General features: G+C 38.1%; 1 protein-coding gene across 1 annotated transcript in view; it reads left to right on the forward strand.

The window, feature by feature from the left end:
- Window positions 1-23,434, forward strand: part of PAK2 (p21 (RAC1) activated kinase 2) — an 87,185-nt gene that overhangs the window by 20,374 nt on the left and 43,377 nt on the right. The window contains exon 2 of the mRNA XM_043473269.1: window positions 20,421-20,628. Coding sequence (XP_043329204.1) covers window positions 20,442-20,628 — 187 coding nt within the window. The 5' untranslated portion in view covers window positions 20,421-20,441. The remainder of the gene's footprint in view (window positions 1-20,420; window positions 20,629-23,434) is intronic.

The following is a 23,434-nucleotide window of genomic DNA, read 5'->3' on the forward strand; positions in this document are numbered from 1 at the left end:
CTGGATGCCATGATCTTCATTTTTGGAATGTTGAGTTTTAAGCCAGCTTTTTCACTGTCCTCTTTGACCTTCATCAAAAAGCTCTTTAGTTCCTCTTTGCTTTCTGCCATTAGGATGGTATCTTCTGCATATCTGAGGTTATTGATATTTCTCCCAGCAATGTTGATTCCAGCTTGTGATTCTTCCAGCCTGGCATTTCGCATGATGTACTCTGCATAGAAGTTAAATAAGTGGGAGTGACAGTGTACAGCCTTGATGTACTGCTATCCCAATTCGGAACCAGTCCATTGTTCCATGTCCAGTTTTACCTGTTGCTTCTTGGCCTGCATACAGGTTTCTCAGGAGGCAGGTAAGGTGGTCTGGTATTCCCATCCCTTTAAATGTTGTGATCCACAACAAAGGCTTTAGCATAGTCAGTGAAGCAGTAGTAGATGTTTTTCTGAAATTCCCTTGCTTTTTCTGTGATCCAGCAGATGTTAGCAATTTGATCTCTGGTTACACTGCCTTTTCTAAATCCAGCTTGTACATCTGGAAGTTTTCAGTTCACGTACTGTTGAAGCCTAGCTAGAAGGATTTTGAGCATTACTTTGCTAGCGTGTGAAATGAGTGCAGTTTTCCAATAGTTTGAACATTTTTTGACATTGCCCTTCTTTGGGATTAGAATGAAAACTGACCTTTTCCAGTCCCGTGACCACTGCTGAGTTTTCCAAATTTGCTGGCATATTGAGTGCAGCACTTTAACAGCATCATCTTCTAAGATTCAAAATAGATCAGCTGTAATTCCATCACCTGCACTAGCTTTGCTTGTAGTAATGCTTCCGAAGTCCCTCTTGACTTCACACTCCAGGATGTCAGACTAGGTAAGTGACCACACCATCATGGTTATCCAGGTCATTAAGACCTTTTTTTGTATAATTCTGTGTATTCTTGCCATCTCTTCTTAATCTCTTCTGCTTTTGTTAGGTCTTTTCCATTTCTATCCTTTTTTTTGCCCATCTTTGCGTGAAATGTTCCCTTGGTATTTTTCAATTTTCTTCAAGAGATCTCTAGTCTTTTTCGCGTTGTATTGTTTTCCTCTACTTGTTTACATTCTCTCCTTTACATTCGGAAATGTGGGAAAAGGGTAGTGAAGCACAGAGGGAGTGGCAGTCAGAATGACTGTGTAATGAGTTACTCAGTTCCATTGCATTGTCCCTGAGGAAGTTATATGAAGTCATTCACAGGATCATCCAACAGGATGAGAAACAGGATCTAAGGCAATGGGATCTCTCTGTTGCCATCACCGTTGGTTATGGGTTCACTCCACAGCTAACTCCCTTGCACTACCAGATTGCACATGTGAGGGTGCTGTGCTATCCCATGGCATTGTGCAGCTCAGAATGAAGAGGGGTGTTGTTAAGTTGTACCTGCATGAAAAAGTTGGCCACACCCAGTATAGAGCTGGTTGTTGGGATAGCAGCTTGATAAGACACCTTGTAAGGCTAAAGAAAAAGATTTTAAAAGATGCATAAGTGGTATGGTATCTGGTAGAAGATCCCCCCCCCCCTTTTTTTTTAAATAGAGACTTTTCATTTCGTGGAGAGTCTTTCCACATTATTATTCTTCAGGAATGTCTTTGCTATGGTATTGCTCTTCAATGTAGATTTTAGAATTAACTGCCCAGTTTTTCACAAAACCCTTTTGGGACTTTGATTAGGATTGCTTTGAATCTGTAGATTAGTTTGAGGAAATGTGGCATTTGTACATTATTGACTCCTTAAATTTATGTCCGTTAGTATCTCACAATGTATTTAGGTCTTCATGTCTTTAATACATTTTTCCTCTATGTAAAGATTCTAGGCCCACAGTTCCCAACCTGTACAAGGCATCCTGGGGTACCACACTGAGCTTAAAGGCACCGTGGGGTATTTTAAATTTTAGAGGGAAACCGTGATGGATGTCTGTTGGACACAATGTGAACATCCAGCTCTAGGAAGTCCCACAGTTTTCCCACATTTTACCAAATGTGATACATTTGGTGAAGTCCGTCCTTATGAAATGGTTGCTGAGATCAGAAATAATGTAAATCAGTATGGAACAGGAAATGAATGTGAGTGGCGTCTGAGGTTTCAAGATATTGTGCATGTTTCCCTGTGTACCTGATTGAGAAAGAAAGAAAAGGTGGTCTTTTTTTTTTTTCTTTTCAATTCATGTGTATTCAGGTTACTCAGTTACTAGGATGAGTGAATGATGAATACCAATGAAGTTGTTGGTACTTAACTACTAAATCAGTGAAACTGTTAGGAATGTCTTTTGGCCTAGAGGTGCTGGGAAATGAGTACTGAGAATAGCAGGGGCACCATGTTTGGAAATTTCTGTCCCAGGAACTTCAGACTTTGTAATGATATTATAAATGGTATCTTTTCCCCCTCTCATTTCATTTTCTGCTTTTAGTGTGCACAAATGCAGTTGAATTTTGTGTATTCCTCTTTATCCTGCAAATTTGCTAAATTTGTGTTTATCGTAATAATTCATCATAATTTTCTTTGCAGTTTGTAGAGTCTTGTCATTTGTTTTTTCTAGCATAGCAGAGCATTGGCGAAAAAAGAATAAGCAGTAATAAAAATTGTTAATGTACAAATATTCAAAATGATATATTCAGAGAAGTCTAACTTCTAACTCAGTCCCTTCCATTTTATTCTTGCCTTCCCACAAAATAACCATTAAAAAAGTTGTGGTTATTCTTCCACTAAAAATAATAACAGTAGCCATGTGTGTGTGCTTGTGTATTGACACACTCTTTTTTCCCCCCATTAGGTAAGTGGTAGCATACCATACATATATTTTTCCCCTATCTTGCATTTTCATCAGTTGTATATCCTGAGATTATTCCATGGCAATGTATGCAGTGATTTCCTCCTTCAATTTTACAGCTTCATAATACTTGAGTGTGTGATATACTGCAGTAGATTCAACCAGTCCCCTGTTTCTGGCTGTTTGAGATGCTTCCAGTCTTTTGCTGTTATAGATAATACAACAGTAACAGTCTAGCATATATGTTTATTTTTGCTAGTTTGTATGTGTTAGAACTGTGTAAAAAGTATCTTAAAATACTTTCAATATTAAAGTTTAATATTTAATATTAAATAGTTAATATTTAATATTAATAGTTTAAAATAGAACTATGCTCTGAGTTCAGATTATATATCTGTGTGTGTGTGTGTGTGTGTGTGTATCTTTTAAATTATAAATCAGAACACAGTGGAATATTGGTCCTGGCGATCTCTTCTCACTAAGTGCTGATAGAACCCCTTTTCATTCCTATTGGTGTTCATTTGTGCTTTCTTTGTTCCTTGGTTAATTTTGCCAGAGGTATATTACTAGTTTTGTCTAAGACAACTTTTTAGCTTTATTGATCTTCTCTAATGTATAATAATCTATTCAGCAATTTCTGCTTTTATCTTAATTATTATTTTCTTCCTATTTAGGGTTTCTTTTGCTATTTTTTTTTTTTCTTTTGCTATTTTTGTTTGTGATTTTGTTTGGCTTCTTAGGTTGGATGCTTAACTCATTAAATTTTGGTTCTTTTTTAAAGTAAAAATTCCAAACTGTGTCATTAAATGCTTTAATCACATCCTGCAAGGTATATATGTGTGTGGGGGGAGGGGGAGTAAAATATATCTAACATAAAATTTCCAGTCTTTTAGGTATATACTTCATTGGCATTAAGTACATCTGCAGCCTTGAGCGACCGTTACCACTGTCCATTTCCAACTCTTTTGTTATCCCAAATGCAAACTATCTTACTAAACAATAACTCCCTGTTTCACAATCCATCATCCCAGACCTTGGTGAACTCTATTCTACTTTCTGTCTCTGTTGAGTTTGACCAAATAGATGTCTCATATAAGTGGAATTTTACAGTAGTTGTCCTTTTATCTGGCTTATTTTACTTAATATGTTCATAGTCATCCTTCTTAGAGCATGTATCAGATTTCACCTCATTTTAAAGCTAAATAATACTCTACCTGCATCACATTTTGTTTATCCTAGTTCTGCAAATTTTTCATTCTTGTTCCATTCTTAGTATTTTCTGATTGCCATTGTATCTATTTTTAACCCTAAGTCTTTAAGAGGTGTTTTAAATTTTCAAACTCATGATGTTTTCTTCTAGTTATCTTTTTGTTATTCATTTCTAACTTAATTGATTTTGGTTAAGAGTATATAGTGATTCCAATCTTTTGAAGATTTTCTGTCTCTCATAATGTATTTGTTTTAACCTTATTCTTGAAAGATAGTTTTGTTTTGTTGAAATCTTTTCCTCTCAATATATTGAGGATATTCCAATGTCCTCTTGCTTTCATTGTTAGTAGCAAAAAGTAAGCTGAAAGTCCAACTGCCATTTCTGTGAGGTTTATCCTTTTTTCTCCTCTGACCAACATTAAGAACTTTTTGATCTTAATTTCACTATGATGTCTTAACTTTGATGTGTATAGATTACATTTTATCCTGCTTTTGACTCATTAGGTTTCTTAAACTTACAGATTTGTGTCTTTCATCTGCTCTAGAAAGTTCTCAGCTCTAATTTACCTGGTGAGTGAGTTCCTCATTCATTCTGTCATCTCCTTTTGGAACTTCAAGTAGATGTATTTAGGTTTCTAGCCTACTCCTTTTACCCACTCCAGTGTTCTTGCCTGGAGAATCCCAGGGACGGGGGAGCCTGGTGGGCTGCCATCTATGGGGTTGCCCAGAGTCGGACACGACTGAGGTGACTTAGCAGCAGCAGCAGCAGCCTACTCCTTTCACTTGTGCATTTTCTCTCTGTTTGTCTCTCTGTACTGCAGTCTAGGTACTTCACGTGTATCTTCCACTTCACTCTCTTCTGCTGAGTCCACGCTGCTCTTTACTTCAAATGTCAAGTTTTAATTTTTACTGAAAGTTCTGTGTGGTTGTTTTTCATATTTACTTCCCCCCCCACCCCCGCTTTTGTATTTGAGCTTCTTACACATATTCTGTGTCAGATTATTTCACGTTTGTTTCACCAGTGTGTTTTGGTTAGTTCTCGGTCATGGTGTGTTGTTTGTGTTCTGAATTTTCCTATGAGCTGCTCCTTTTCCTTAGAATTTGATTTTTGGGTGTTTTTTGAGACCTGTGTTGAAGTTGTTTCCTCCCAAAGAGGCTTTGTATTTATATGTGATTCTGTCATTCACTAGGGAGTGCTGCCAACATGGCCACATTCAATTAAACCTGTTTGGAATTTGGGGGGACCTCATAGGTTGCATCTGCCTGCAATGCAGGAGACCTGGGTTCCATTTCTGGGTCGGGAAGATCCCCTGGAGAAGGAAATGGCAATCCACTCCAGTATTCTTGCCTGGAAAATCCCATGGACAGAGGAGCCTGGTGTGCTTCAGTCCACGGGGTCACAAGAGTTAGACTCGACTTAGCGACTAAACCACCACCACCATAGGTCTCATGGATTTCAGACCGCAAATGTGCATTTTGTTGTTAGGATTTCTTTAGGGATTCCCCATTGCCCTGCACTCCTGTTGTTACCACTGTGCTCTGAATACCTAAGATTTCCTTGTTCCCTTCTGTGCGGAGGGATTTACTACATATTGATTTAATTTCATATAGATTACAGCTTTTAGGTCCTAGCCTTATGTGGAAGGGACTCCAGTTTTGGCAAGCTCTGGCTTTTATCACCTGTTCCCTGTGACAACCATCAAAGTAGAACTCAGAATTCCACTGAGAATAACAGGTTTGATAAATGGCTTACTCTCTTGTTCCTAGTTTCACTGTGCTTTGCACTACTTAACTTAACTAGCTAGTCAATGCATATTTAAAGATTTGTTGTTATCCAACCCTGTATTTGAGTTTGAGGCAAAGTTTCTTTTTATTTTTCCTTTATTCTTTGTTAGTGCCCCAGTTATTTTCTACAGCTCTTCCCCTCTTTTCTCTTTTTCCTTTTTGACTTTGCTACACATAGGCCTGATGTTATGACCATTGCCACCAAATGAAAACACTTCTTTCTGATTTATGAACTCTTCTTTCACAACCTGTGTTGTTGTCCTCTTAAGGTGATTTGGGATATTTTCATTAATGCTTTTGCTCTCAAAGATATTTGAGGCTTTTTTTGGAGGGGAACAGGGTAGAAAGGCCAGTGATGTTGGGACTATCAGAGCTTATTGAGAGGTTGCTAGAAATCTTATCAAATAGTGTTGCATTACTACATTCACAAGGCACTAAAAAATTAAGGTTTGTTTGATATTTGTAGAAAATGTAAGTAAAAATATAAAGCACAATTATGCTTTTAAAATCATGTTTTCCAGTAGTATATATTTTGCAGTTGGAGTACCATAGATGATCTGAGTAAATTATAATAAATTTAGTAATTTCTACTAGTTGGACTGACTGGTTCCAGACACCACTCCTTTTTTCATTTCTGTTGTGTATTTAGCTTCCCCTCATCTCCTTCAGTAGACAATTGAGGAATTGTTTATCTTTGAGTTGTGTCACAATTAAACAATGATCCTGTTAGAAGAGTACAGTGTGTTTTGGGCATGTTTTTTGTTTCGCCTACTTGTTTTTCACTGAAAAGTAGCAGAAAGTGAAAGGATATGGAGAGAGGCATTATTTATCTTTTTGCCCTTTTTAAAAATATATATATATTTCTGAGTTATGGTGGAGTAAAACATAGGTAAATCATTATTTTATAGTGAAATGTTTTTATTTTGTTGAGTCATCTAAAATATAATACATAAAGAACCTTATCACATCATCATTTGATGCTTTTTAGGCATTTGACTCTGTTAGTAGAAGAAATAAACAAAAAATGCACTGCTTTATGGAAAAGGACTAAAGACTAAGGCCATGAATTGACTGTTAGGGGAAAAGTATACATCTTTCCAAAGATATTTATGTTAATATAGGATAGTTGATATGTCATCTAGTGAAGTGCTGTTTCATACAAGAACTAATAAGTTCGGGAAAAACAATATTTCATCTGGAGACAGAGTGTAGTAATACAAGTCAGTAAGCATTATTACCTGATACATGGGAGGATCTGTATTAAAGGAAACAGAATAGTGGTAATAGCAGTAGCAGCAGCAATTGTAGTAGTATAATCCCTTCCTTTTTAAATTGAATTTTTATTTTATATTAGAATATAGTTGATTTACAATGTATTAATTTCAGGTGTGTAACAAAGTGTTTCAGTTAAACATGTATATATATCCACTCTTTGTCAGGTTCTTTTCCCATATAGGTTATTACAGAATACTGAGTAGAGTTTTCTGTTGATTATGTGTTTTTATATAGTAGTGTGTATATATGTTAATCCCAGGCTCCTAATTTATCCTTCTTGCCCACTTTTCCCCATTGGTAACCACAAGTTTGTTTTCTGTGTCTGTAAGTCTGTTACTATTTCGTAAATAAGTACATTTGTATCATCTTTTTAGATTCCATATATAAGTGATAATGATATTTGTCTTTGTCTTACTTTACTTAGTATAATAATCTCTAGGTCCGTCTCTGTTGCTGCAAGTGGCATTGTTTTATCTTTTTATGATTGAGTAATACTCCTTTGTATATATGTATCAAATCTTTTTTTTCCATTTATCTGTCGATGGACAGTTAGGTTGCTTCCATGTCTTGACTATTGTAAACAGCACTGCAGTGAACACTGGGGGGTGCATGTATCCTTTCAAACCTAGGTTTTCTCTAGATATATGCCCAGGGGTGGGATTACTGGACCATATGGTAGTTTTATTTTTAGTTTTTTAAGGAACCTTCACACTGTTTTCAATAGTGGCTGTACCAATTTATATTCCCACCAACAGTATAGGAGGGTTCCCCTTTCTCCACATTCTTTCCAGCATTTATTGATGATGACCATTCTGAGTGGTGTGAAGAGATATCTCATTGTAGTTTTGATTTGCATTTCTCTAATAATTAGCAATGTTGAGCATCTTTTCCTGTGCCTCTTGACAATCTGTATATCTTCTTTGGAGAAATATGTATTTATTGACTAGATCTTTTGCTCTCCCGTTTTTTTTTTTGGCCACACAGCTTGCAGGATCTTAGTTCCCCAACGGATGATTGAATCTGAGCCCCCTGCGGTGGAAGCACAGGGTCCTAACCATTGTACCATCAGGAAATTCTCCTATTCATTTTTTAAAAATATGTTTTATTTATTTATTTTTGGCCATGCTGGGTCTTCATTGCTGCATGGGCTTTTCTGTAGTTGTGGTGAGTGGGGGCTACTCTCTAGTTGCGGTGCACAGGCTTCTCATTGAGGTGGCTTATCCTCTGGCAGAGCATGGGCTCTAGGGCATGAGGGCTTCAGTAGTTGTGGCACATGGGCTCAGTAGTTGCAGCTCCCAGGGTCTAGAGCATAGGCTCAATAGTTGTGGCATAAGACTTAGTTGCTTCTTTGGCATGTGGGATCTTCCTGAATTAGAAATCAAACCTGTGTCTCCTGCATTGGCAGGTAGGTTCTTTACCACTGAACCACTGGGGAAGCCCCCCTGTCTGTTTTTTGATTGTGTTGTTTGTTTTTTGATATTGAGCTCATGGGCTCTTTGTAAATTTTGGAGATGAATCCCTTGTCGGTTGCATCATTTTTGCAAATGTTTTTTCCCATCTGTAGGTTGTCTTTTCATTTTGCTTATGGTTTCTTTTGCTACGCAAAAACTTAATTTAATTAGAACCTTATTTGTTTATTTTTGCTTTTATTCTCGTTACTCTGGAAGGTGGGATCCAAAAAGATATTGTCTCAGTTTATGTCAAAGAGTGTTCTGCCTATTTTTTCCCCTAAGAGTCTTATAGTATCTGGTCTTACATTTAGCTCTTTAGTCCATTTTTATGTTTATTTTTATGTTGGGTGTTAGAGAATGTTCTAATTTCATTGTTTCACATGTAGCTGTTCAGTTTCCCCAGCACCACTGATGGAGGAGACTGTATAATCTTTTGCTTTTGAATTGCTTGAAGTCTTGGGTGGGAACACATGTAAAATAATAATTAATGATGCACAGTTGTAATTCATTGCCAAAGAATGTTCTGATATACTAATGTAATTAAGAAAAAAACGAGATAAAGAATTGTTAGTAAGCTTGAATTTTGGTCTTAGTTTGTTAATAATTAAATTTGTGTGACTTTAGGTACACTGTTTACATTTTGGTGAGTCAGATTCTTCACAAATAAAATAAGGAAATGGACCAAATGAATTCCAGTCCAACCTTAATACTCTCTGGATTTATTTTCCTGTGTAACTTGTTTTAAGAGGATGTGAGGGATCTTTTTGAACAGGGACAAACAAGCGTGACCTTACATGGGAAATAATTTTTACTGAGAATTTCGATGGGTAAGAGAAAAGGATAAAGAAGATTTAAGAATGGAGAAATGTATACTCAAAGATGATTTAGGGCAAGAAAGTCTTGATATATTTGGGAAACATGAAGCATAGGATTTATGTGCATTCATATGAAATCAGATTGATTGGGTAGTAAATGGCCTTACATGGCAGAGTTTAGTAACTGCTGAAGAAGATAAAGTCAGGAAGAGTGTTATCATGTGTTATTTTTAGTCAACCAATTCTAACTTCTTTCTCTAAACAAAAACTGAATGTAAAGAAACTCTGGGAAGCTAGTTAGGGCTTCTTCCAACTGCTTCCTCTGAACAGCAGCTGAAGACAAGAGATTCTTTAGAGAAATCCTGAGATGACGTGATCAAGTCCTCAGCCAGGCTAGTGGCAGAGTGAGTCATCAGTGTTTTATCAAGGGTCATGCTTTTGTTTACTACTATCTAATCACTTATGAGGCATACTACTTAGAATTATCAACATTGGATTTGTCATCTTGAATAATTTTATTAGGGACATATGTGACTCAAAATTTAGATTTTGTTTAAGCATGTGTTGCCTAACAGGGTGCATCATGTTAATTGGGATTTCCTTGCAACATAGCTCTTTTAACTTTCTAATGTAAATAAAGAAGAAAGGTCTGAAACAGACAACACGTTAACGCTTCTTTAGTTTTATTGAACCGAATTTGTGCAGAAAAAGCTAAAAATTACTCATAAAATATTAAAAATAGAGCAGTAAAGAAAGTTGTTTTTTTTTTTAATAACCAAAGTATAAGGGCTGTGTTCTGAAATGTGCCTTGTTAACGTTGTTTGCTTTAGGGCTTCTCTGGTAGCTCAGCTGGTAAAGAATCTGCCTGCAATGTGGGAGACCTGGGTTTGATCCCTGGGTTGGGAAGATCCCCTGGAGAAGGGAACTGCTACCCACTCCAGTATTCTGACCTGGAGAATTCCACGGATGGGGTCACAGAGTCCAACACGACTGAGCGACTTTAAGTGTTGTTTGCTTTAGAGTTTGGTGGTGGTGTTTTTCGTGTAAATGACAATTAGGCTTTCTGGGTTTTGTCAATCAATGTCTTTCTGAGTTTTGTTACAAAAATACAGTATAGTAATTACCTCTGCATATGTACAGGTTTTTAACTGTATTCAATATTTGATTAGGCTTTTGTGCCCCAGCTTGAAACTCTAGCCATTGATTACCTTATCGTATGTAAAAAATGTATTCTGTAGAATACAGGAGGAAATAAATATGGGTCTTCTGCTGCCTCAGTAGCACATTAGGAAAAAATGGGGAATCTGAGGGTGAAGTATGGAACAGGGATACACACTGAAGCAGCAGTTCTCAAAGAGTGGTCCGTGGTACCCTTGGCCTCTGTGAGTCAAGACTTTTTTTCATAATAATACTAAAGTATTCTTTTCCTTTTTACACAGTGTTGACTTTTGTGTAGATGATGCAAAAGCAGTGGTGGGTAAAACACAGTTCATTCATTTAAAGTATCTTGTTTAGCAAAATGGGAAGTAGGCATAAGGTTCTTATGAAGTATGAAATGGTTGTCTTACCACTATGTTACTGAGCCCTTTTTCCTGGACCACCATTTTTATTTGGAAGAATGACAGACCCACTGAACAACTCTGGTTGTTCAGACTTAGATATTTGGCAGAAATTTTCTTGAAAATGAATAATGTGACAGAATATAAAGCAAGAGAGTTCCAGAAAAACATCTACTTCTGCTTTATTGACTATACCAAAGCCTTTGACTGTGGCGACCACAGCAAACTGTGGAAAATTCTTAAATAAGAGATGGGAATACCAGACCACCTTATCTGCCTCCTGAGAAATCTGTAGGCAAGTCAAGAAGCAACAGTTAGAACTGGACATGGAACAACGGTCTGGTTCCAAATCGGAAAGGAGTATATCAAGGCTGTATATTGTCACACTGTTTGTTTAACTTATATGCAGAGTACATCATGTGAAATGCTGGGCTGGATGAAGCACAAGCTGGAATCAGGATTGCCGGGAGAAATATTAATAACCTCAGATATGCAGATGACATTACTCTTATAAAGTGAAGAGGAACTAAAGAGCCTCTTGAAGGACATGAAAGAGGAGAGTGAAAAAGCTGGCTTAAAGCTCAGCATTCAAAAAACGAAGATATGGCATCCAGTCCCATCACTTCATGGCAAATAGATGAGAAAACAGTGGAAACAGTGAGAGACTTTCTTTTCTTGTGCTCCAAAATCACTGCAGATGGTGACTGCAGCCATGAAATTAAAAGATGCTTTCTCCTTGGAAGAAAAGCCATGACAAACCTAGACAGTATATTAAAAAGCAGAGACATTATTTTGCTGACAAAGGTCCATCTAGTCAAAGCTTTGGTTTTTCCATTGTCATGTATGGATGTGAGAGCTGGACTATAAAGAAAGCTGAGCGCCGAAGAATTGATGCTTTTGAACTGTAGTGTTGGAGAAGACTCTTGCGAGTCCCTTGGACTGCAAGGAGATCCAACCAGTCCATCCTAAAGGAAATGAGTACTGAATATTCATTGGAAGGACTGATGCTGAAGCTGAAGCTCCAATACTTTGGCCACCTGATGCAAAGAACTGACTCATTGGGAAAGACCCTGATGCTGGGAAAGACTGAAGGCAGGAGGAGAAGGGTACGACAGAGGATGAGATGGTTGGATGGCATCACCAACTCGATGGACATGAGTTTGAACAAGCTCCGGGAGTTGGTGATAGACAAGGAAGCCTGGCATGCTGTAGTCCATGGGGTCACAATGAATTGGACATGACTGAGCAACTGAACTGAACTGATAAAACTTAAAATTTTCAAATGAAAATTAGAATTTTAGAAAGCTTGTATTTGCTTTCTTGAATTTGAGAAGTTCCGAACACCTAGACTTTTCTGATGAGATCAGTGGTGATATTAATGAATGTGATTTTGTTTTTATTATATAATCAAATGTGTTAACACTGGAATATCTTAATAATTGAGCCAGTATTTTCCAGATAATCGATTCATGACATTACAAAATGGATAAAAGATCCATTCAGGGACTTCTCTGGTGGTCCCGTGGCTAAGACTCCATGCTCCCGATGCAGGGGGTCTGGGTTTGATCCTTGGTCAGGGAACAAGATCATACGTGCAGCAGCTAAAGATCCTGTACACCGCAACTAAGACCCGCTGCAGCCAAATAAATAAATATTAGAAAAGAAAAAAAAGATTCATTCAAAGAAAAATCAATGGATTTAATGTAACAGGGTACAAAAAATTTATTCCTGTGATTTCAGAGTCCAGAACCAACCTTAAGAAGGTCGAGTTTGGTGTAGTATCAAGAATGTTTATAGTTACCTGAAAACTACTAAAATGCTCCCTTTCCAGTTGCATATCTGTGTAAGACCAAATTTTCTTTATATATTCCAACTGAAACATAACACAACAAATTGAATGCAGAAGCAGATATGAGAATCCAGTCTTCTACTAAGCCAGACATTTAAAAGATTTGCAGAAATGGTAGCTAATGCCACTTTTCTCTATATATTTTCTTTTGGAAAATGTTATTTTTCATGAAAAAAGTATTTAAATAACTTATTTTAATTTCTCATTTGAATATAGACAGCTCTAACTCACATATGGAGAAGGCAATGGCACCCCACTCCAGTACTCTTGCCTGGAAAATCCCATGGATGGAGGAGCCTGGTAGGCTGTGGTCCATGGGGTCCCGAAGAGTTGGACATGACTGAGCGACTTCACTTTCACTTTTCACTTTCATGCATTGGAGAAGGAAATGGCAACCCACTCCAGTGTTCTTACCTGGAGAATCCCAGGGACAGGGGAGCCTGGTGGGCTGCTGTCTGTGGGGTCACACAGAGTCAGACACAACTGAAGTGACTTAGCAGCAGCAGCAGCTCACATAAACAAAAATTGAGATTTGCAGTAATTTTTAAGTGTGTGAAGGGATCTTGAGACCGAAATGTTTGAGAACTGCTATGTTGAAGAAACAGAGTGGCTTTTAATATTCATGTGTTGAAAAAAGATGTTGGTAAAAGGCGTAACCTAACTTAAATATGTATGTGCTGCTCTTTCCCAGTAGATTATGAACTCTTGGAGAAGAATTTAAGCCCTCTTTTCTCCAACTTCTTGGAGAAGTTTTTCTCCAACTTCTATAAATAATATCACAATAGGAATAGTATTAATATTTATGTTGGTCAGTCTTTTCAGTCGTGTCTGACTCTTTGCGACCCCATAGACTGCAGCATGCCAGGCTTCCCTGTCCTTCACTATCTCCTGGTATTTGCTCAAACTCATGTTCATTGAGTCGATGATGCCATCCAACCATCTTATCCCCTGTTGCTCCTGCTCCTCATGTTCTCAGTCTGGCCCAGCATCAGGCTCTTTTCCAAGGAGCTGGCTCTTTGCATCAGGTAGCCTGTATTGGAACTTCAGCGTCAGTCCTTCCAGTGACTGCTCAGGACTGATTTCCTTTAGGATTGAGTGGTTGGATCTCCTTGCTGTCCAAGGGACTCTGGAGAGTCTTCTTCAGCACCACAGTTTGAAAGCATCAATTCCTCGGTGCTCAGCCTTCTCAGGTGGTAAAAGCATCTGCCTGCAATGTGGGAGACCCAGGTTTATTCCCTGGGTTGGGAAGATCCCCTGGAGAAGGAAATGGCAACCCACTCCAGTACTCTTGCCTGGAAAATTCCATGGACAGAGGAGCCTGGTAGGCTGCAGTCCATGGGATCGCAAAGAGTCAGACACTACTGAGCGACTTCACTTTGTACCTTCTGAACAGACTTCTTTATAGTCCAACTCACATCCGTACATGACTACTGGAAAAACCATAGCATTGACTATATGGACCTTTGTAGGCAGAGTGATGTCTCTGCTTTTTAATATGCTGTCTAGGTTGGTCATAACTTTACTTCCAAGGAGCAACCGTAGTCACCATCTGCAGTGATTTTGGAGCCTGAGAAAATAAAGTCTGCTATTATTTCCATTTTTTCCCCATCTATTTGCCATGAAGTGATGGGATTGGAACCATGATCTTAGTTTTTTGAATGCTGAGTTTTAAGCCAGCTTACTCACTCTCCTCTTTGACTTTCATCAAGAGATCTTTAGTTCCTCTTCGCTTTCTGCCATAACGGTGGTGTCATCTGCATATCTGAGGTTATTGTTATTTCTCCTGGCATCTTGATTCCAGCTTATGCTTCATCTAGCCCAACATTTCACATGATGTACTCTGCATATTTGTTAAATAAGCAGTGTGACAGTATACCACCTTGGCATACTCCTTTCCCAATTTTGAACCAGTCCATTGTTCCATGTCTGGTTCTGACTGTTGCTTCTTAGCCTGCATACAGGTTTCTCATGAGGGAGGTAAGGTGATCTGGTATTCCCATCTTTTTAAGAATTTTCCACAGTTTGTTGTGATCCACACAGTCAAAGGCTTTAGTGTAGTCAATGAAGCAGAAGTAGTTGTTTTTCTGAAATTCTCTTGCTTTTTCTATGATCTAGTGAATGTCGGCAATTTGATCTCTGGTTCCTCAGCCTTTTCTAAATCCAGGTTGTACATCTGGAAGTTCTTGGTTCACATACTGTTGAAGCCTAGCTAGAAGGATTTTGAGCATTACTTTGCTAGCATGTAAAGTGAACACAGTTGTACAGTAGTTTGAATATTCTTTGGCATTACCCTTCTTTGGAATTGGAATGAAAACTGACCTTTTCCAGTCCTGTGGCCACTGCTGAATTTGCCAAATTTGCTGGCATATTGCGTGCAGCACTTTCACAGCATTATCTTCTAAGATTTGAAATAGCTCAGCTGGAATTCCACCACTTCCACTAGCTCTGTTCATAGTGATGCTTCCTGAGGCCCACTTGACTTCACATTCTATGATGTCTGGCTCTAGGTTAGTGATCACACCGTTGTGGTTATCTGGGTCATTGAGTTCTTTTTTGTACAGTTCTTCTGTGTATTCTTGGCACTTCTTAATTTCTTCTAATTCTGTTAGGTCCTTGCCATTTCTGTCCTTTATTGTGCCAGTCTTTGTATGAACTGTTCCCTTGTTATCTCTGATTTCCTTGAAGAGATCTCATCTTTCCCGTTCTATTGTTTTTCCATGTTTCTTTGCATTGATCACTTAACAAGGCTTTCTTATCTCTCCTTGCTATTCTTTGGAACTCTGCATAATCTTTATCAGGTAGATAACTCCTTTCTAAAATTGAGATATAATTCACATATCTGAAATGTACCACTTTAAAGTGTGCAATTCAGTGGTTTTAACATATTCATAAAGTTGTGTGACCATTACTAATGTCTGATCCCAGAATATTTTCATTCCCCACAGTCACATCCCATTCCCCTCACACCTTAGCATCCACTAATATACTCTCTATCTCTGTGGATTTCCCTGTTCTAGACATTTCATATAAATGGAATCATATAATTTATGATCTTTCTGTGTCTGGCTTTTTTCATTTATGTTTTCAAGGTTTATTTCATGTTGTAGCATATATCGGTTTCCCTGGTAGCTCAGCTGGTAAAGAATCCACCTGCAGTGCAGGAGACCCTGGTTTGATTCCTGGGTCAGGAAGATCCCTTGGAGAAGGCATAGGCCACCCACTCCAGTATTCTTGGGCTTCCCTGTGGCTCAGATAGTAAAGAATCAACCTGCAATGTGGGAGACCTAGTTTTGATCCCTGGGTTGGGAAGATCCCTTGGAGGAGGGCATGGCAACCCACTCCAGTGTTCTTGCCTGGAGAATCCCCATGGACAGAGGAGCCTGGTGGGCTACAGTCCATGGGGTTCCAAAGAGTTGGATATGACTGAGTGACTAAGCACACAGCACACACAACATGTGTCAGCACTTGATTCCTTTTTGTGGCCAAACAGTATTCCTTTGTTTGTAATATAGGTAAGACACATTTTGTCTTTCTGTTCATCTGTTAATATTTTGTTTTTCTTTCCTCTTTTGGCTTTTACAATTAATACTGCTGTGAACATTCACATGCACATTTTTGTGCAGACATATGTTTTCAGTTCTTTCAGGTGTATGTACTGAAAGTGGAATTGCTAGGTCATATGGTAAGTTAGTCTATATTTGACTTTTTGAGGAACTTATTTACTCCTTTTTTAATAGAGTTCTTATTCTGGAATAATTTTAGATTTACAGAGAGATTACAAAGATAGTAAATTTCCTATATAACTATCACTTATCTTCCATATTAATGTTGCATAGACGTAAAATGTGTTTCAAAGCAAAGATGCCAACACTGATACATTATTAAGTAAATTTGTGATTTTACTTGAACTTCACCAGTTTTTTCACTAATGTCTTTTTTTTTTTTTTTCCAATTGCAGGATACCACAGTGTTGTGTCTCCTTAGATTCCTCTGTTCTAGGACAGTTTCTCTGTCTGGTTTTTCATGTCCTAGACAGTTTTGAGAAGTTTTGCTTAGGAATTTTGTAGTGTCTCTCTTAATTTGTGTTTATCTGATTTCTTCCCCCCATGATTAGACTGAAGTTACGGGTTTGGGGAGAATACCAGAGGTGAATTGTGCTCCCCATCACATTAGCTCAGGAGATGAGTGATATCCTTGTGACTTATCACTGGTGATCTTAACCTTGATCCCATGGTTAATGCCAGATTTTTCCACTGTGTTATTTTCTCCTTTCCACACTCTATTCTTTGGAAATGAGTCACTAAGTCTAGCCTGCACTCAGGTGGAGCAGGAGGTTAAGTTCTAACTCCTAGAAGGGAATGTATCTATATGTTACTTGGAATTCTTTTGTAAGGGAGATTTGCCCCTCCCCCATTTTATTTATGTATTCAGGTTTTTGTGTCTATATGAATGATGTATATTGATTTTATACTTTGGATTATAATCTCATATTAGTTTATAGATTTTATTGCACCAAGCATTCCAGTATTCTAGTATTCGGGAAACTCTTTCTTATGCCCCTTTGACATGCCCTCATCCTTTATAAGTACTTCCTTGTCTTTTGACAGTATAAGATACAGTAGACTCATCTTGTATATTTTCCCTCTCTAGGCCTAGAACCAGCCATTTCTCCAAGAAACTCTAAAGCACAGCTTAGACCTAAGGTCACACACTTAAGTAAACGGTAGAACTAGGATTCCAGCCAAAGCAATCTGATTCCACACTTACGCTCATAACCATAATACCAGACAGCATGCAGCTGAAGGTGCACTGTCAGTTTTTAGTTATGTTCCATTTATGAGCCAGTCTTAAGGATAGAAGTTGTAGTCAGTTTACAGTTAGTAATTATTGTGCTCAGTTTTATACTGATCCTTTTTTAACCACAGCTATGATGATTATAACACTTCCCTGGTGGCTCAGACGGTAAAGCGTCTGCCTACAGTGTGAGAGACCGGGGTTCGATTTCTGGGTAGGGAAGATCCTCTGGAGAAGGAAATGGCAACCCACTCCAGTATTCTTGCCTGGAAAGTCCCATGGGAGGAACCTGGTAGGCTACAGTCCATGGGGTCGCAAAGAGTCAGACACGACTGAGCGACTTCACTTTATGATGATTATAATCAAGTTTGAAAACTACTTCTTAATCACAGATGGCCACTGTTAATGTTTTGGTGCATTTTCTTCTATAAATGCATGCAACTGGATTTTGGAGTTTTGTTATATTATCCTGAGTTTTAAATTTAACTTGTGTAAGCAGGAGCAATTCACAGTGTAATCACAATCTCAGTGTGCAGTTTCCATATTGTAACTAGTGATTAAGATAAAAGCGAGCTTGTTGTTGTTCAGTTGCCAAGTTATGTCCGATTCTTCACAACCCCATGGACCACAGCATGCCAGGCTTCCCTGTCCCTCACCATCTCCCGGAGTTTGCCCAAGTTCATGTGCATTGAGTTGGTGATGCCATCCAACCATCTCATCCTCTGTAGTCCCCTTCTCCTACCCTCAATCTTTCCCAACATCAGGGTCTTTTCCAGTGAGTCACCTGTTTGCATCAGGTGGCCAAAGTATTGGAGCATCAGCTTCAGCATCAGTCCTTCCAATGAATATTTGGGGTTGATTTCCTTTAAGATTGGCTGGTTTGACCAATACAGTATACTAACGCATATATATGGAATTTAGAAAGATGATAATGATGACCCTATATGCAAGACAGCAAAAGAGACACAAATGTAAAGAACAGTCTTTTGGAATCTGTGGGAGAAGGTGAGGGTGGGATGATTTGAGAGGGTAGCATTGAAACGTGTATATTATCATATGTGAAGTGGATTGCCGGTCCAGGTTCGATGCATGAGACAGGGTGCTCAGGGCTGGTGCACTGGGATGACCCTAGGACGTGGGATGGGGAGGGAGGGAGGAGGGGGGGTTCTGGATGGGGAACACATGTGCGCCCGTGGCTGATTCATGTCAATGTATGGCAAAAGCCACTACAATATTGTAAAGTAACTAGCCTCCAATTAAATAAATAAATTAAAAAGAAAAAAAAAAGATTGGCTAGTTTGATCTTGCTTTCCAAGGGATTCGTAAGAGTCTTTTCCAGCACCACAGTTCGAAAACATCAATTCTTCAACAATCTGCCTTTTTTTGTATAAAAAGACAAAAAAATGAGCTGCTCTAGGATTAACCTGTTTTGTCTTAATGTTTGGTCACATCAAAGCTGAACATCTGTCTTGGTTTATCAATTCATCAAGTACCACAGGATGTGACTAGTTTGGTTCGGAAGAATCATCTGACTGTATGTTATCTGCACTGCCTTCTGAGATAGCAAGCACCCTCATTTCTCTGATCACCAGTAGCTGAATTTCACTTCAGCCAGCCTTTCTCTTTTCTCCAGCTGGTTACCTCCAGAAATGTTTATTTTCCCCTTTTACCTTCTTTCTCTTTTGTAGGCTGAAAAATAACTGTTACACGACAAATAAATTATACGATAGTGCTTTGACCTACTCCTGTCAAGGAAAACAAAAGCTGTAAAATTTGAAGTGGAATTAGGTATAATTCTTCATCCCTCAATTCTTCTCAAATTTTATATCTACTTTTCTTCACCTACTAGCATTTTAGACTAAATAAAAATTTTTAAAAATTATTTTTAATTTTATCTAAAACCAGTTGCATTCTTTTCATTGTATATATACAAAGTTTTGTTGGCTTACAAGTATCAAGTAGTGTTATTTTCAAATTAGGATCTAATTGCCAATTAAAATCTTGTTTAGGGGGATATTGTATTATTTCCTAGCTCTACAGTTTGGTATCAGAACTCATAAGTTAGGCATCCCCTCTCTTTTACTGCTGACCTTAAATGTGTGTAATCTTCTTATTTAAAAAAACATAAAATAGATGTGTATAAGTATATGTAAACAAAGTTGACATTTCCACTTTATTAGCCATGTGGATAAGGAGAATAACTGGACGGACTGGACAGGGCATCATAGGATGACAGAACCTTGGGGTTTGGCCAGACTCTGGATTTACTTTTGTCAGTATTTCCTGACTTGCAGAGGCCTAACGTATGTAGTTAGATGTTCAAATTTTCAGAGAAACGACATACTGTACCAGTGGCATGTTCTGGTGCTTTACCAAAGTCTGTATGGGGGTTAAATTGTAATCACAAGGCTAGTGAACATGAATCAGATTTGGAGGCTATTGGTTGGTATTTATTAATTAATAGCAAGCATTCTGTCTGCTCTGGAAGTGAACCTGTCAGAGACATATATCCTATTATTGCCTGGTCGGGTCATAGTCTTCTTGGAATCTTTTTTTTTAAGACTCCATGTTATCTGTCTGTTCATTGGAACACTTAACTCTTACTATTCAGTTGGTATTCTCTGATATGTCAGTGTCATCATGCTTTCCAAAAATTGTCTTAGTCCTCTTTTTAACAGGATATGACTTTTCAAAGATTCTCTTAGCTCCCTGTTTACCAACTTTGTTAGGGGAGATTGCCTGATTGCAGCCAATTTCATCTCTTGTTTTACACCTTTAAATGGATAACTTTTTTTAATTTTAAATTGAGGAGGGGATTATCACTGTCTTGTGCTTGTCCATTCTGTTTTTTACCTTGTTGTTAACTGTATTTTTTGCCTGTCTGTTTCAGGCCCTATCATAATTCTGAATCATGTCTGATAACGGAGAACTGGAAGACAAGCCTCCGGCGCCCCCAGTGCGAATGAGCAGTACTATTTTTAGCACTGGAGGCAAAGACCCTTTATCAGCCAATCACAGTTTGAAACCTTTGCCTTCCGTTCCAGAGGAAAAAAAGCCCAGGAATAAAATCATCTCTATATTTTCAAGCACAGAGAAAGGTAAATAGCTACTGTGGTTTCAAGAGTCTCATTACTGTGTTTTGGTTTTGATGTTTTTTTAATTAAGTATAATAAGCTGATGTCTTTTATGGTGCAAACGATAAACATACAATTGATGGAAGTAAATGGGCACCATTAGGAAGGCTAGTTTGGGACTTCCCTGGACGTCCAGTGGTCAGGACTGGGCACTTTCACTGCTGAGGGCCAAGTTCATATGGTTGGGGAACTGAGATTCTGCAAGCTGCGCTGTGCACTCAAAAAAAGAAAGAAAGACTAGTTTGTTTTAAACTGTAATAGAAAAGAATAAAACAAAAGTTGTTGCTCATCCTGCTTGTTAGGTCCAATGAATTTCTGTTCTCCTCTCCTTCATTTTCTAAGACTTGTACCATAGTTCATGGCTTCCCAGCTTTAATGCAAATCATGATATTTGAGAAAGACTTAATAGAAGAATGGAAGTATAGAGTCTACAGTCTCCTGTCTGCAATCTCAGGCGTTAGCTTTGGTTTGGAATTAAGAGTTTTTCTGACTTTTGAGTAGTACCAATAATGTCTTTTTATTCTATATGTATTCTATAACACCCTCAGATTCTTCTGAGCAACACTCAGTAATCAACATACTAATGTATCTTCCATAAACAAGAATTTAGTCCAGTGTTTCTGTTCCTCAGTAAGGTTGACATTTGGGAGCAAAATAGTGCTTTGTTGCAGAGGTCTGCCTCGTACACTGTAGAATGTTAAGCACCATTCCTAACTTTCATGTGTTAGATGTTAAAAGCAGCACCTCCTACCCAGTAGTAAAAACTGAAAATTTCTCCAGACATTGCCAGATTCCCTTATGGGGCAAAGTTGTCTCCAGTTGAGAATCACTGGTCTAGTCATGCAAAATAGGATAAAGACCATAAATTGTCTACATAAGTTGAATTCACTAAATTTGTTTTGGTGTCAAACTAAGGAAATAACTTTTGGATTTCAGAGCTTTATGGATTTTAGAATTTGGAGAGGGGGCTTCCCAGGTGACGCTAGGTGGTAAAGGGTGGTAAAGGGTGGCTTCCCAGGTGGTAAAGAACCCACTGGCCAATGCAGGAGACGTGAGAGACATGGGTTTGATCCTTGGGTCATGAAGATCCCCTGGATAAGGGCATGGCAACCTACTCTAGTATTCTTGCCTGGAGAATCCCATGGACGGAGGAGCTTGGCAGGCTGCAGTCCATGGGGTCACAGAGAGTTGGACATGACTGAAGCGACTTAGCATGCATGCAGGGGATTATGAACTGGTAATGGATTTTAGAATAAAGGTTAGAGATCATTATACTAAGCATGGCCTGTATGACACTGACAGCTAGTAAAGTGGACGTAAAGATATTTTTCCACTTGTATGTGTAAGTTTACATGGAGAGGTAAAACAGTGCTTTATATATAATAATAAATATATTTAATTTGAGTTGAAAATACATAATCAGTGAAAATTTGAATGAGATGATATAGTGAATATGAAATTTTTAAGTCTTAAGAGAATTTAGATATGCAGGCAGGATATAATCATTGAACAGTTGAAAAACTTCATTTTAATGTGTATCTCTAAATTTCCTCTTATTTTTAAGATTTCATGGGTGTTTGTAACTGAAAAGCCTCATGAAAGCGTGTTTTTAAAATTAATTTAGCAAAAGTGGTAGCATGTATATTTGGCATGTTTGAGAATGAAATATGTACGTGCTTAGACTGAGTGAAGTGAAAGTTAAAACAGGGAAATTGGAAAATGAACCAAAAAGGAAGCATGAGAAGAGGCAGTGTAAACACAGTATTTATAATTAAAGAGATTAGAAAAAAAATGTATGGAGGTTAGTACCAGAAGAAAATTGCTCAGAGGGTGGAAATTACTTGCCTGTGGAAAGCAGAATGCAAAATTGGGGTAGGAGAATGCTCGCAATAGGTTAAAAGGTACTTGGGGACAGCCTTGGAAAGGGGAAGAGTACAGAATGAAAGAAAAAGTGTGGACAGTCCAGTATTTTGGGTAAATGGTAGCGTGGTAGGGCTTGTGAGCAAATTGAACATGCATTTAACATAAATGCAACAGAACATTTCATCAAAAACCATTGACACAGTCTTCATGAGCTTACCTGGACATCAGTTTTGGTTTTGCTTTTAACTTTTTTAATACCTCAGATATTTCTAATGTGCATCCAATGTTAAAAAGCACTGCAATAGTGGGTTATGAAATATATATAGTGAATGACACTAAGTGAAATGGAGTATAAATGGAGTTATTGCAAAAGTTGCATGAAACTTTTCAGTTGTGTGTTCATTGAGTCAGCATGTAAAATGTATTGGTGTGGGTCCTGGCCAAAGATTTAAAGGTGGCTCTGAGGTATATCCGACTCGATGGACATGAGTTTGAGTAAACTCCCGGAGTTGGTGATGGACAGGGAGGCCTGGTGTGCTGCAGTCCATGGGGTCGCAAAGAGTCGGACACGACTGAGCGACTAAACTGAACTGAACTGAACTGAGATATACTCAATACTTAGCAGTAAAATTGCTGGGTTAAAGGATATGTGTTCCTGTGTTTGACTTAATTATGTTTAACAGATTATTTTCTAAAGTTTTGGTATTTTTTTTTAATGTTCTTTCTCACTCACAGAACACATATGTTCCATTGTTGAACATCGTTGCAGATTCTTGTATTATGGGATTTAATTTTTGCCAATTTGGGAGGTGTGCAGTGGTATCTCATTGTGGTTTTTTTTTTTTTTTTTTTATTGTGGTTTTAATCTGGATTTCCCTGATGATTTGGGAAATTGTCTTTCATATGT

This window comes from Cervus canadensis, chromosome 7 (genome assembly GCF_019320065.1).
Source record: "Cervus canadensis isolate Bull #8, Minnesota chromosome 7, ASM1932006v1, whole genome shotgun sequence".
Taxonomy (NCBI): domain Eukaryota; kingdom Metazoa; phylum Chordata; class Mammalia; order Artiodactyla; family Cervidae; genus Cervus; species Cervus canadensis.